The 15,317-nt window shown below is 41.9% G+C and overlaps 2 protein-coding genes across 7 annotated transcripts in view; both read left to right on the top strand.

Moving 5' to 3' along the window:
• The first annotated feature begins 1,133 nt into the window (after window positions 1-1,133).
• On the top strand, window positions 1,134-8,937 carry fkbp8 (FKBP prolyl isomerase 8). 6 transcript variants are annotated; one of them, XR_006756917.2, is made up of 10 exons: window positions 1,134-1,433; window positions 2,062-2,308; window positions 2,418-2,587; window positions 2,801-2,889; window positions 5,554-5,774; window positions 5,863-6,035; window positions 6,107-6,184; window positions 6,287-6,384; window positions 7,640-7,774; window positions 7,978-8,937. XR_006756917.2 is itself a non-coding variant. In XM_014216394.3 (9 exons), the coding sequence occupies exons 2-9, from the start codon at window positions 2,062-2,064 to the stop codon at window positions 8,062-8,064; spliced, it is 1,200 nt and encodes a 399-aa protein (XP_014071869.1). In that variant the 5' UTR covers window positions 1,134-1,433; the 3' UTR covers window positions 8,065-8,937. The 6 variants fall into 6 exon arrangements, 1 of the variants encoding a protein (XP_014071869.1); XR_014378999.1 differs by having other exon boundaries at window positions 6,287-7,774; XR_014379000.1 differs by having other exon boundaries at window positions 6,267-7,774.
• A 937-nt stretch (window positions 8,938-9,874) lies between these two features.
• Window positions 9,875-15,317, top strand: part of LOC106613783 (RNA polymerase II elongation factor ELL) — a 55,234-nt gene continuing 49,791 nt past the window's right edge. Inside the window, exon 1 of the mRNA XM_014216393.3 lies at window positions 9,875-10,065. Coding sequence (XP_014071868.1) covers window positions 9,931-10,065 — 135 coding nt within the window. The 5' untranslated portion in view covers window positions 9,875-9,930. The remainder of the gene's footprint in view (window positions 10,066-15,317) is intronic.

Below are 15,317 nucleotides of genomic sequence, written 5' to 3'. Positions count from 1 at the left end.
TATGCATGACGCAATGCCGAGTGCCTGGACACAACTCTTAGCTGTGGTATATTGGCCATATATCACAACCCCCGAGGTGCCTTATTGCTATGATAAACTGGTTACCAATGTAATTAGAGCAGTAAAAAATGTTTTGTCATACCCGTGGTATACAGTCTGATATACCACGGCTCTCAGCCAATCGGCACTCGGCTCAAACCACCCAGTTTATAAATGCATTTATTAATGTCTACCTTTGTTTTTGCCACATGTATTCTATTACAGACACCTTTGTGCATACTTTTAAATCATATGTGTGCTAAACAAAAATATAAAATAAAACAAATATAAAATGTTACTTAAATACGAATGTTATTGTCCTCACTACACCAAACATTACTAAATACATGTCATTTTGTCCTTGAAACATTTATTTAAAATACTGTTGAATTCCATTCATTCCTATGGAGGACTGCTTCTTCGTGTTGGCTTAACCTGTTGTGAAGTTTTGATGACTGTAAATCTCTCTAGGACAAGGTAACTTTTATCAATATATTCACCTGTATTTAACCCCCCCCCCCCCCCCAGTGGTTAGCGTGTTGGGCCAGTAAATGAAAGGTTGCTGGCTGTAATCCCCGAGCTGACAAGGCTATCATAAAGAACTACAAATGCCATGATGAGACTGCTGAATCGAGGTAAAGGTAAAAACTCTGGATTAACTATCTAATGCTAGCTAAACATAGTAATGAATAAATTAGCACAATTTCTTTAAATGGACAATTCTGTGAACAGTCTTGTGCAAGTTTTTAATTGACACAATTCAATACCTGTTAGCAAAGGTGTCTTGGCGTGCAGGAGCTTGCATGGATTTGTAGTTTTGCATGATGTCTACTTTGACGCTAATTAGCATTTTAGAATCAGATTATATAGAGCCAAATATATTGATAAAAGTCACCTTGTCCGGAAGCGATTTACATGGTTATCAAAACCAGGGTAAGCCTACGTGAAACACAACCCTTAATTGAAGTGTTTCTAAAATCCCTTATGGGAAAAATGAATGGAACTATTTCCCTGTTTGAACGCTAGGTTTTACGGGTAGTATGACAGCTCCACTGTGGGGTTCGATATGGTGACTGGAGGCTTCAAAGCCTCTCATTTGCCAATGCAGAGCGTCAGCAATCCAGGGTTTAGATCATTGGTTTGAACAGCCAATTAATCTGTTTCATCTGGATCTACCAATCGCGTGATCGCTTACAGCAAATGAGCCAATAGAAATAAAGGAACGATGTCAGGCCAAGTCTTTCTACGCCTGCTAAATTCGGTTTTTGGTGTCGGCCCAAGGTGAACTCAGGAAGAGTCTGCCATCGCATGACAGAAGCATCAAACAAAGCTAGCTATCATCACAAACTCTTCTTCGATCAGACATTCTCTCTTTTTATCAAACATATCATAAGGTAAGGGTACTCACTGTAGCATCGTTAAAATAAACATGAAGGACAATTACAGAGGGGTAATTTTGTATAAGATAGCAACTAACTAGCTAGCCTTCTAGCAGGCAAGCTTGGTCGCTAGCTAACTCACAACAACAAACTTCTCAAAGTTCTCGAAACACTCACTGAAATCCTGAACATTCTTATCACCAAAATTATTTAAAATAACTGATACTAGTTTAATTTGAACAGTTAGCTATATAGCTAATGTTATCTTGCTTATGAAATGTGCTAGATAACTACTAGTAATTGGCTATAGTTATGCACAGTGCCAGCTAGCTACATTTATTGCCAACTAACTTAACTAGCTACTGTAGCAAGCTAGCTAACTGGCTGTTTTCTAACGTTTCTCTCTAAGAAACGCAATGCGTCTTCACTGTTATGGTAACTAGCTAACGTTACCAGACCCAGAATCATAGATGAATCTTGTCAAACCACAGCAATCCATTCTTTCTAAACAAGATGCACTGTATAATTCCAGTGTGTATGGCCAATAACACCCCTTTATTTGAAAGGCACAGTTTATGCTGTTTATCAAAACATGCATGTCTTTTCTCTGCTGTATTTCTAAATCACATTGACATTTCAACAGATGACTGACAAAGAGGAGGTGACTGCTGCAGGTGATAACCCAGAGATGATTCTTACAGGGAAGAAGTCAGGGAAAGCCTTGCTGCTGGACAGTGGGGAAGACTTTGATATGTTGGATGATGATGAAATTGATGATGACCCTCCTCCTTTGGAAGATGCTGGGGGTGGGAAGAAGACTAAAAAAGAGCCTGCAGAGGACCAAGATGCTAGCCCTTCATCTCTAGTAGATGAGTGGATGGATATACTAGGTAACAAAATGACCCTTATATTTACTATAGGTCAAAGAAAAAGGACAATGATCACTTATTGACAGTCATCACTATTTGGTTAAGCTTATTCTCACTTATCTATTTGCAGGTAATGGCCAGCTAAGGAAGAAAGTTCTGCGGGCAGGGAATGGGCCAGACAGCAGGCCCACAAAAGGCCAGAATGTCGTGATTCACCTGAAGACTTCACTGGCTGATGGGACTCTTATAGAAGAGCAACCTGAGCTGTCTTTCACTCTGGGAGATGGTGATGTCATCCAGGTACATTCTACTTAGTCTTTTAAGTGAAGGCAAATCTGATCTGATTCTATACAATGCAGTGACGTGAGTAGATACGAGAAATGTAAATGGAACAAATGTATGTTTCAAGTTCAGTGTTGATTTTTATCCACCAGCAATGCCTCCAATTTTGATCTTTGATTTAAGATGAGAAGTATAACTATCAGGCTTTAACTCTGGTGTGCTTTCTCGCAGGCTCTGGATCTTACAGTGCAGCTCATGGAAATGGGGGAGAAGGCCCTCGTCCAAGCCGACGCTAAATATGCGTATGGTGCCCTGGGGAGGTATGGAGGGTTTCTTAATCTTGCTGGTTCTTTGTGGTTTCACTGGCATGTCTCGTTGTTACCCAAACAAGTCATCTATTCTGAGATAACTGAAATGCTTGCTATGCTTCATGACATCAGAGTAGATATCATTAACCCTTGTGTAGTCTTAACATTCTGTATACTCCCCTTGTCCTGAGGGACAAAAAAATGACCCGCCTTCACTAAACCCCTAAAATAAAGCAGCTTAATTGAATTTTAAACCCCAAATCTATTTTGCATGAAGAAACAACCTGTCATTCATCACGAACTTTGTGAATATCTGGGTTTTCCCTTTCACAATGCAGTAAGACTGCATTTAATCAGTGGACACCACTCGTTTTTATTACAACACACCTGTAATAAGAGTTTTTTTTTTTTATTATTGCTATAGGTACTGCATAGGTGTAAACACTTTTTTTGCAAGAGATGGCACTTTTATAGCCTAAGAAAGTATCAGAACTGTGCAGAAAGTAGTTTTGAATGCATTTTATTTAAGGGAAATAATAAGTCTTGAACTTTTTTGGCAACATAATGATATTCTTATATACTGTACAATGAGGAATTCAACTACAAAATACTAGTCTTATCCCATTTTTGGAACCATTGCCCCCACCTACAAGGTGTATAAACAATAAATAAGCTAATAGATACATAAATCAATCAACTCTAATTAGCACATGTAGGACAGTATGCAAGTGTGTGTACATGGACTTTGCAGATGTATTTGTCACATGTGCAGCACATAGTATTTGTTTTACAGTCCTTCTTTGGGGGGCAGAATTGGCATCTCCTCATCATGCCTGCTGCAGCCTCAGGTGGATCAGGACAATATTCAGCCCCCTGAACAGCTTTCACAAGCGCTGCTGTGCGAGGGAGGCGCTCCCTTCTTTGAATGTGTGGGGTTACAAGTGTCTTTCCCAGCTGCTCCAAGAACAACACCCTCTTGTTCTGCTTGTTAGGCATCCAGGTAGGGTTGATCTTGTTCCATATCACGAAGGCATTGTATGAGGACACATCAATGATGTTATGGAAGATTGCCTGCTGGCCTCTCGTCATCCTCCTGCAGCTATAAGTTCCAATCACCTTGTCCAGGTTGTCCACGCCTCCTTTGTTGTGGGTGTAGTCCAGGATGATGGCTGGCTTCCTGTCATCACGCATCTTCCAAGCATAGCTGGATTGTGTCACAGGCCACCCATTTCTTGATGGTGTACTTTGCTGGGCATATACTGCTGGAAAGGACAGCGACCTTTTGACAAAAGAGATTAGTATCAGTGTCACAGAAAACAATCACATAAATCAATGATATTACAGCAATACAATTAACAGTGAATCACTTACATTACAGATATGAAAATAAAAATGGAACCAGTTGCTCATCCACTGTTACTTCAGGGCCAGGGTTGTGGATGTATGGCAGACGCTCCCACAACTTCTCCCAAACCTCTCTTATGGCTGCCAGTTTGTCTCCCACGTCTTGCAGGTCTTGACTCACGGTTATCAAATCTTGAGAAAGTGTGAAATACTTTCAGTGGCATGGAAAATCGCCCTTCCACTCTCTGGATCGCAGAGACTATATGTAGCCTCGCCTCTGGACCTATACACACCCCTTAAGATTAGCAGCCCTATGTAGGCACGCAGGTCAATCTCATCCATCCTTTTCCAGTTGTCTCCATATTTACGGGAACCCTCCATTTGTAATCTCCAGGCTGTTTCTTTTTTTCGATGGCTGATGTGTGATGAACATGTAGAATGTTGAGGCGATGTCCTGGGCAACTGCATGTCTTGTGGGCCCTGGGGTCAGCCTTATGACATTTTGTGCTGCCATCCTGCCCTGGTTGTCATATGGTAACAATGACCATGTTATTTTGCTCTTCTTCAGCTTGGGTATTTCTTCTTCATCTGAAGATGATGCATCGTGCTCTGGGTAGTATTATTCCCCATCTTCTTCAGATACCTCCTTCTAAATCATTGTTCTCTTGTTCCTCCTGGACATCTGAAAAAATCAGATCTAAGACCTGTTGTGCACTGAAACGGCTTCTGCAGAGAGAGAACTGGGGGGACTGTCATCTGCAGCACCTTTATAGCCTCTGACTGCATTCCACATTAGTAAACAATGTTAATTTTGTCTGAACTTGAATCATGTGGAGGGGAGATCCTGCACAAGAACGTTTTAGTTTTGTCTGTGTGCTACTGATTTAACACAATCTAAATTGTGTGTTTTTGTGGTGTAAATTATTTTAGAACTGCCGGGTGAAAAATGACCATAAGACAGTCTTTGTACCCTGGTGGTGTACAGATTTAATGTAAATATGAACAGATGCAACATTTCACTTTTTCTAATGTTGGGGTCACTCTAGGAAAAGTAATCAAATTTCAAGTTGAAAAAATATCATTTAGGGGGATTTCTCTGTTAAACAGTGGAGGGTCATTTAAAAAAAAAAATATATATATATATATGTTTTACACTTAAGACAACACAAGGGTTAACTTGTGTTCCTCTTAATGGGAGCTAAACTCCTCAGCACTCTTCCCTTTTTTAGAAAGAGCAGTGAGTGGAATGGTGCGGTCTTGAGCTCACTGCTTATAGTACACGACCTGACTTTGCTCTCTGTGTGCTCCCTGCACCTCTGTCTCCACTGGCAGCCTTGCCCCTGAGGTGCTTCCCAGTGCTGATCTGGCCCTGGAGGTACAGCTGCTGGATGCCACTGAGGCCCCCGACCTTGAGCTCCTCTCCCCCCAGGAGAGGGTCGCCCTGGCTGGGCAGAAGAGGGAGAGGGGGAACGTCTACTACCAGAGAGGAGACTACGCCTTTGCTGTAAACTCTTATGGCTTCGCCCTGCAGATCACCGAGTCCAGCTCTAAAGGTGACCGTGGTGACAGATTTTTTTTATTTGCGAAAGCACTGTTTTTGGATGGGCCTGTAATTTACTGATGGTGTGACTGCTGTTTCAGTGGACATTAGCCCAGAGGAAGAGGAGGAGCTGATGGACATTAAGGTGAAGTGTCTAAACAACATGGCAGCTGCCCAGCTCAAGTTGGATCACTACGAAGCAGCACTACGGTCCTGTGTTTCAGTGCTGGCCCACCAGCCAGACAACATCAAAGCCCTATTCCGCAAAGGGAAGGTAGGTATCACACAACTGAATGTGTGTATTTGAGTGTGCATGTCTGAAAGCATCACCATGGACTTCTGTAGGTATTGGCCTTGCAAGGAGAATATGCTGACGCTATAAGGAATTTGAAGATGGCCCTGAAGTTGGAACCAAGCAACAAGGTACTGCACTCAACATTCACAAAATCATTATTTAGAAAGATGTGGAATGAAAACAAATTCTCAGGACCACATGTTTTTGCAGTTCTTTCTGACATCCACCAGGTGGTGCCACATTCTCTAATATTGGTGATGAAGGAAACCAGGTGGACTGCAGACTCATCATTTTGGTGGATCTGATTTCGTGTTGTTGCTGTAAATAGGTTGGTTTATCGATGCCCAGGTGATATCTAAGCATTGGTTAAACATGTTGCTCCCTGCACAGGGAAATCGGACAGAGCGAACCATAGCACGTTTGCTACTTGGACCAGCTGCATGTTAATAATACTTACCACTCATGCCCCCCCCCCCCCCCCCCCACTCACTCCTGCCGCCTCTGTATTTTTTCAGTCCCCCACACCAATGTGAAATCATGCTCTGAGAGAATGCCTTGTACAGTTGTCCCACACAGTTTTTTATCTTCTTGGACACTAATGTAGTGCATGAGTGTGTTGGGCTGGTAGTTGTTCATATGTTGACATTTTCTATTAGCATTAGACAAGCTCTTGCATTCTGGGCTGCAGGGTGCACCACAGAGTTGGTTACACCATCTCAAGTGTGGCTGCCTGGGAATGTTTATGGTGGTGTTTTTGCTGAAGTGTTTTAGATTAGGAGCAGTAAACCATTACAAGTAGAATCTCAATGGTCTAGATTAGAAGATTTCATATTTAGATGCAAAAATTGTGGTCCACTCCCTACTTTATTTTTTATGGATGTTATCGTTTTCTTGTCTGAATTCATTTAATTAACTAAATATGCCTTTATCTTCTCAATACAAAAGTTTTTTGTAAAATCGGGAAAGATGACAAGAACTGCAGCAGTTATGTAATTTCTGTCCTCAAACATTACTGTTGTGTACATGACCAGAAGTATCGGCTGATTTGAACATGGGAATGCTAAGGGGGGCCCTGTAGAAACCTGATATTGTGAAGCACCCATTTAATCTTAGCAGCATTGGGAGATGAAACCCTAAGAGCAGAGACTTACCCAAACTCTCTACCCTCCTCTGTCCACAACACAGTGCCTTTAAGTGGCTCCTTGGAAGCTGTAATGGACATTTTTGCCAGTACTGTGAAAATGTCCTAAATTTCCCACTCATAAACCCTTGAGACGAATGACTAAGACTTGATATGAAGGGGCTTGCTCATGCAGCGACGCTGTTAACTTACTACCCTTTTGTTGGCTGGATTTGTATTGGCACGAATATTCATTTTACAGTAGCATCAATTCCTAATAATCAAGCCACCTGCAGTTAACAGAACACCTGACTATTATGGTGCATAAATGATGCCATGAGGCATTGGGAATGGGTTGTCATCAGTGAATGTGTATTTGTATACACAGGCTATGTGATTGTGGGAAGGGGGTAGAGTAGTACGCCTGCAGCTTATTCTCACACTTTGCTGTCTCCTGGGGTAGACCATCCACTCAGAACTCTCCAAGCTGGTGAAGAAGCACTCGGAGCAGAAAGGCGCCGAGCAGGCCATGTACAAGAAGATGCTAGGCAACCCAGGCAGCGGTGACATGCAGAAACACCAGGCCAAGTCATCATGGGTGAGACAGTCCTCACATGATGCTTAACCTGCTCATGTCAACAAACTGATGCTAGCATAAAATGTTATTTGAACCCAGCTGGGGATCAGAAATGTATGTTTCGAAGGTGTACATGGATGTCTTACCTTTTGAACTTGTGTCAAAGTGATGATAGTCTTCCAAGTCAACATAAAGCCTCACATTTAGTTTTCTTTTGTCCCCAGGGTGTCAGCTGGAAATGGCTGTTCGGTGCCACGGCTGTAGCCATCGGAGGTGTCGCCTTGTCAGTTGTCATAGCTGCCAGAAATTAGATAAGACCAATACTTTTTCTGGTGATTGCCTGCACCCTCCAAAGTGGGACCCCACAAAAAGCAACTGGACATCTGGCAGTGCCTGTTGGAACTGGTAAAAAAAAAAAGGGGGACAGAAATGGATTTCTGCCACAACCTTTAGTGTGACGGTCCATAAGTTTCTCACACTGTTCTATCACTGCTTGGGAGAATTATGACAAATACTATACAATAAACATTTGTATATGAAAAGTACTTACCACCATTTATTTCCAGAGACAAATTGTTAATTTCTGCTATATGGTAATGATTCTAAATATAAATTGATTGAGCACTCTGAAATGAGAATTCTATGAATGATCGGTTAAAGTTATTTAAAATTAGCGAATGTGATATGGTCCTATATTTTTAAAGCATATGATTGTGCAATTTTATTTCTGATAATTTTTTATTTGTATTCTGCTTTTACTGGGACAGTGCCAATGATGGGTATGAGATGAATCTAGATGCTGTATTATCTGGCCCTGGGACCCACACAGTCTTGGTTGATGGAAACTGTCACATTCTTTTAAATGGCAGAAAGAAGAAACTAAGTCAATGGAGAATACCTCACTTTTGATAATTCTGAGAAACTTTGAAGGGTAAACCTTCTAAATCCAATTTTAGGTTAGGTCAGTTTAACAAAACGGCTATTTGATTTTCTATCATTTTGTTATATTCATGATATGTGTTATAGTCATGATGCTTCTCACCAAATGAGAAGTATCATGTTTTCTCTACAACAGACTATATGTAAAAAGACAGTCAAGTGTTGCAAACATTGTTTTGAGTTTCTCACATTCCTTTATTTGTTAATTTTGTATTTATTTCAATAAAAGTTTGTCAATTCTGTTACTATGAGCCACACCCTTTTTTTCTTTTTTTTTGTATAATCAACCTTTTGGGATCTAATCTTTAAGTTGACTTGTCACCCTTACAACTGTCAATCTCTGTTTGACAGGTTGGGAGCACTTCATCACCTCCTGTTATTACAGTACATAGACTCCACACCTACACACTTAAGTCAAATGAGTGCTTGTTACTGTCAAAGAAAGTAAATGGATTTATAGCACTACAGGAGGTAGAAAACACTTATTTGTCTATTTTATATTTGACACTATGCTCCTTTTCAATATAAACTGTATCTGTGTCAGACGACTGGTACTCATTTGCTTAGAGCAGGGGTGTCAAATTCATTCCGTTGAGGGCAGTGCTTTTTCTTTCAATTTGTTTCCAATTAAGAGCTATACAGCCACGTGAGGGGAATTCCTAACTAATCAGTGACCTTAATTCATCAATCAAGTACAATTGAGCGACCCTCCGTGGAATGAGTTGGGATCTATTTTGCTGGTTGGCTTTACAGTTAGCAAACTAGAGCATTTCCTCTCATGTCCTATTTTTTTTTTTTTTTTTTTTTGTACCAATGTGTTATTGACTGGACATTCTCAACTCATGGATTCAGTCAGACATTGACGTCTCGTTGACGTAGTCCAGTGACCTAGTGTTTACCTCTTCCTTGCAGATCTCTGGTGTGTGTCGGCTTTACCCTGGTAGCCACTGACCAGACATGTCTCATGTTTCACATGTTTCACATGTCTCATGATTCACATTCTATTCTCAATGCCTCATATTGCAGTAAATAAACAGTTTATGATTAATCCTCCTTATAAATGTGTCGACCTTATGTCACGTGGATATGTTTATATATTATTTAGCGTGTTTCAATTTAACTTGTGACTTCATCACGCAATGCACGTAACATGAATATTCATTGTAAAGCTAATGATAGGTTTGTGCGTTTACGACACAGTGCTGTTCGTGCATGAGCGTGGAGGAAACGGTAGCAAGATGGCGGCGTTGAAGGAGGAGCAGTGCTACGGATTGTCCTGTGGACGAGTGAGCAATGGCAGTAATGTCTCCGTCTTTCACGTAAAACTCACTGACAGCGCCTTGAAAGCATTTGAAGGTTATCAAAGCAGCAAGGTAAGTTAACAACTCAAGTACATTGTTATTTAACGACACGTTGGCTCTATTTTGCTGGGTGGCTGACAGAGCTAGTCGCTAACAGTGGATATGGTAACGTTACTTCGCTGCCAAACCATGCCAGCTCAACTAGAACTAGCCAGCAAGCTTAATTGGTTCGATAGTCACTTAACCAACGTTTAACAATTTTATTTACATGAGTTAGATGGTAGCTCATTACTCACTAGAAAAGTAAGTTATTTTATGCTAGGTAACTGAGTTAGATTTTTTTTTTTTATACCGATTAGTTAACTTTTTTAAAAACCTGAACGTAGTGGCAAACGAGGCTGGTAGCTGCCAATGCGTTTCAGATATAACACTAGCTAGCTTTATCCCCAAGGCTCGCTAACTCGCATAACAAGTGTTCTTGTCAGCATAGGTAGGAATTCAGCTATCTAGTTTTTGTCGTTACCACCACTAGTCCGAATCGAGTAGTTAACGGTCAACTACATGAACTAGCTAGGTAGCAAAGTTAGCTAGCTAGCCAACATTAACTAACCAACTTGTTACCTAGATTTGCTGTTAAACCTTTGATTCGGGGTCTGTAATGGAGTTAGGGGCGAATGTTATAACTATATACAATGTGGCTGTTAGCCGTCTAGTTAGCTAAAAACAGTTAACGTTAGCTAGTGGTGTTGAACAGCTAACTTGGCCAATCGATGACATTTGACAAAGTTTAGTAGCTAGCTAAGTTTGCTGAGTTAACACTAAACTCTGGCGAGCAATGTCATCAGCTAGCTACCTAGCCAGCTATGCATGAATTGTAATCCACACGGTAAAGTGCAATTAAATCCTTAGGTTACGTTGCTTTGCTCTGTTGCTTCTGGCAGTCCTGAAAAGTGAGCTTGGAGGCTAGACATCAGTAGCCCAAATTGCCTGCTCGATCTTGCAGTTTTTATGTCAGTTTAACTTTCTCCCATTTACAGCAATTTCCATTTTTAAAAAGCTAGTAAATAACAATGTTCTTGTGGTGATGATAGTCAGTCATGGATTTGGAGAGTTATGTTAGTTAGCAATATAAAAGGTCCCCTCCCTACCTTTATAATTCTACTCCTCCCTTTCTTGATTCTACTTGGGGAGCTGCCTGGCTGGCTCAGTATATATTTGACTGAGAAAAGCCTGGTCATGCAAGCTAGTTACTGTATAACAAACTAGTTTTATAGGTACTATGGCAAGTGTTTTTATGATTGTCTTTAAATTAATTTAGGTTAGAGGAAGTGCCCAACACAGCCAGTGATATTTGACATCAGCTACCTACCCTGGTAACACTTAACTATCCTTCATGTAGGTAATAAGAACATGGATGATATCCTGCTGTGCTTGTCTTTGAAGCACATTGCCTATTAGTATCATAATTCTATTGCATTTTCATGCCCACTAAACAAACATTAATTTAAAGACTAGGCTTAATTGTTAGGAGTACAATGCAACTAGTCTGGGTAGCACTTTGATTAGCTGTTCAGAAGTCTTATGGCTTGGGGGTAGAAGCTGTTTAGGAGCCTTTTGGACCTAGACTTGGTGCTCCTGTACTGCTTGCTGTGCTGTAGCAGAGAGAACAGTCTATCACTAGGGTGGCTGGAGTCTTTGACAAATTCTAGGGCTTTCCTCTGACACCACCTGGTATGGAGGTCCTGGATGGCAGGAAGCTTGCCCCCAGTGATGTACTGGGCCATACGAGCAGTTGCCATACAAGGCAGTGATGCAACCAGTCAGGATGCTCTCGATGGTGCAGCTGTAGAACCTTTTGAGCATCTGAGGACCCATGTCAAATCTTTTCAGTTTCCTGAGGGGAAATAGGCTTTGTCGTGCCTTCTTCACGACTGTCTTAGTGTGTTGACCATGATAGTTTGTTGGTGATGTGGACACCAAGGAACTTGAAGCTCTCAACCTGCTCCACTACAGCCCCATCTATGAGAATGGGGGCGTGGTCGGTCCTCCTGCAGTCCACAATCGTCTCCTTTGTCTTGATCACGTTGAGGAAGAGGTTGCTGTCCTGGCACCACACGGCCAGGTCGCTGACCTGCTCCCTATAGGCTGTCTCATCATTGTTGATCAGGTCTACCACTGTTGTGTCATCGGCAAACTTGATGGTGTTTGAGTAGTGCCTGGCGATGCAGTCACGAATGAACAGGGAGTACAGAAGGGGACTGAGCACGCACCCCTGAGGGGCCCCTGTGTTGAGGATCAGTGTGACGGATGTGTTACCTACCCCTATCACCTGGGGATGGCCTGTCAGGAAGTCCAGGATCCATTTTCAGAGGGAGGTGTTTAGTACCAGGGTCCTTAGCTTAGTGATGAGCATTGAGGGCCCTATAGTGTTGAACGCTAAGCTGTAGTCAATGAATAGCATTCTCACATAGGTGTTCCCTTTGTCCAGGTGGGAAAGGGCCGTGTAGGGTGTAATAGAGATTGGGGTGGTATGCAACTTGGGGGGGGGGGGGGGGGTTTGATGTGAGCCATGACCAGCCTTTCAAAGCACTTCATGCCTACGGACGTGAGTGCTACGGGTCAGTAGTCATTTAGGCAGGTTACCTTTGTGTTCTTGGGCACAGAGACTATGGTGGTCTGCTTGAAACATGTTATTTCAGACTCAGTCAGGGACAGGTTGAAATGTCAGTGAGGACACTTGCCAGTTGGTCAGCAAATACTCGGACTACACGTCCTGGTAATCCGTCTGGCCCTGCAGCCTTGTGAATGCTGACCTGTTTAACCTCTTGGGGCTATGTGGGACGCTAGCGTGCCACCCGTGGTGCACCCTATCAACAGCAGGTGCATTTCAAGAGCGGCAAATTTGAAACCAAATAAATGTCAAAATTCAAATTTTTCAAACATACAACTATCTTACACCCTTTGAAAGATAAACGTCTCCTTAATCTAACCACGTCGTCCGATTTCAAAAAGGTTTTACGGCGAAAGCATAAAGTTAGATTATGTTAGGAGAGTACATTGACAATAGCTGTGTGTAATGTTTTGTCAATTCAAAGACAGGTGTCACCAAAACCATAAAACCAGCTAAAATGATGCACTAACCTTTGACAATCTCCATCAGATGACACTCCTAGGACATTGTTAGACAATGCATGCATTTTTAGTTCTATCAAGTTCATATTTATATCCAAAAACAGCGTTTTACTATGGCGTTGATGTTCAGGAAATCGTTTCCCTTCAATAACCGGCAGTCAAGTCAGCACCACAAATTAAATAATTAAAATTAGAAAACATTGGTAAAATATTATATTGTCATTTAAAGAATTATAGATTTACATCTCTTGAACGCAATCGACTTGCCAGATTTAAAAATAACCTTACTGGGAAATCACACTTTGCAATAATCTGAGCACTGCGCCCAGAAAAATACGCTTTGCGATACAGACTGACCGCCATGTTGGAGAGATCTAAAATCGAAAATACTATGTAAATAATCCATTACCTTTGATTCTCGTCAGATGTCACTTCCAGGAATCCCAGGTCCATAACGAATGTAGTTTTGTTCAAAAAAGCTCATAATTTATGTCCAAAAAGCTCTGTGTTGTTAGCACATGATCTAAGCCCGCCGGACTTCACTTCATGAACGAGGGGAAAAAATATATTTACGTTCGTTCAAACATGTCAAACGTTGTATAGCATAAATCATTAGGGCCTTTTTTAACCAGAACATGAATAATATTCAAGGTGGACGAATGCATTCTCTTTTAAAACGTATTGGAACGAGGGTACCCAACATGAACTCGCGCGCCAGAGTCTAATCGGCCATCACCGTTCCATGGCTCTTGTTCGGTCAGATCTCACAGTAAAAGACTCAAAACACTTTGTAAAGGCTGGTGACATCTAGTGGAAGCAATAGGAAGTGCCAAAACATTAATCAGCCCCTGTGTTTTTCAATGGCATAGGCTTAAAGGTAATTCAACACATCAGGTATCCACTTCCTGTCAGAATCTGTCTCAGGGTTTTGCCTGCCAAATGAGTTCTGTTATACTCACAGACACCATTCAAACAGTTTTAGAAACTTTAGGGTGTTTTCTATCCATATATAATAAGTATATGCATATTCTAGTTACTGGGTAGGATTAGTAACCAGATTAAATCGGGTACGTTTTTTTATCCAGCCGTGAAAATACTGCCCCCTAGCCCCAACAGGTTAAAGGTTTTACTCACATCGGCTGCGGAGCGCATGATCACAGTTGTCCGGAACAGCTGTTGCTCTCATGCATGTTTCAGTGTTACTTGCCTCGACGTGAGCATAGAAGTGATTTAGCTTGTGTCACTGGGCAGCTTGCGGCTGTGCTTCCCTTTGTAGTCCGTAATAGTTTGCAATATCCCTGCCACATCCAATGAGCGTCGTAGTCGGTGTAGTAGGATTCAATCCTAGTCCTGTATTGACGCTTTGCCTGTTTGGTGGTTCGTCGGAGCGCATAGCTGGATTTCTTACAAGCTTATGGGTTAGAGTCCCGCTCATTGAAAGCGGCAGCTTTAGCTTTTAGCTCAGTGCAGATGTTGCCTGTAATCCATGGCTTCTGGTTGGGGTATGTATGTACAGTCACTGGGGACGATGTCATCGATGCCCTTATTGATGAACCCAGTGACTGATGTGGTGTACAGAAGAATCCCAGAACATATTCCAGTCTGCTAGCAAAACAATCCTGTAGCTTAGCATCTGCTTCATCGGACCACTTATTTTTAAGGACCGACGCTCTGGTGCTTCCTGCTTTAATTTTTGCTTGTAAGCAGGAATCGGGAGGACAGAATTATGGTCAGAATTGCCAAACTGAGAGAGCTTTGTACGCGTCTGTGTGGAGTAAAGGTGGTCTAGAGTTTTTCCCTCTGGTTGCACATTTAACATGCTGGTAGAAATGTGCGGTAGCTAAACTGGAGGGATTGGACTGCTGTGATCTGTGGCGATGCGGGATAGCTTTTCTCTTTTATTACCCTGCCTGAGCTTGTTGCTGATTTCAGAGGATACAGCCTTGTAGTTGATGAATAGTGGCACTTTTTTATGCCTTTCATCCCAAGGCTCCATTGTCCACTGCTGAGGGAAATAAGTTTTGAAATGTATCTCGTAGCGGTTAAGAGCGTTGGGCCATTTAATCCAAAGGTTGCTTGTTCGAATCCCAGAGCCCGCTAGGTGAAACATCTGTCTGTACCCTTGAGCAAGGCACCTACAAGTCCTCCTGTACCGACATGCCGAGTAATCCCTTAAAGGGATATTCACCCAA

The sequence above is a fragment of the Salmo salar genome, chromosome 10, assembly GCF_965601325.2.
Source record: "Salmo salar chromosome 10, fSalSal1, whole genome shotgun sequence".
Taxonomy (NCBI): domain Eukaryota; kingdom Metazoa; phylum Chordata; class Actinopteri; order Salmoniformes; family Salmonidae; genus Salmo; species Salmo salar.
Note: the sequence above shows the minus strand (reverse complement) of the source record. Positions and strands in the feature narration are given on the sequence as shown.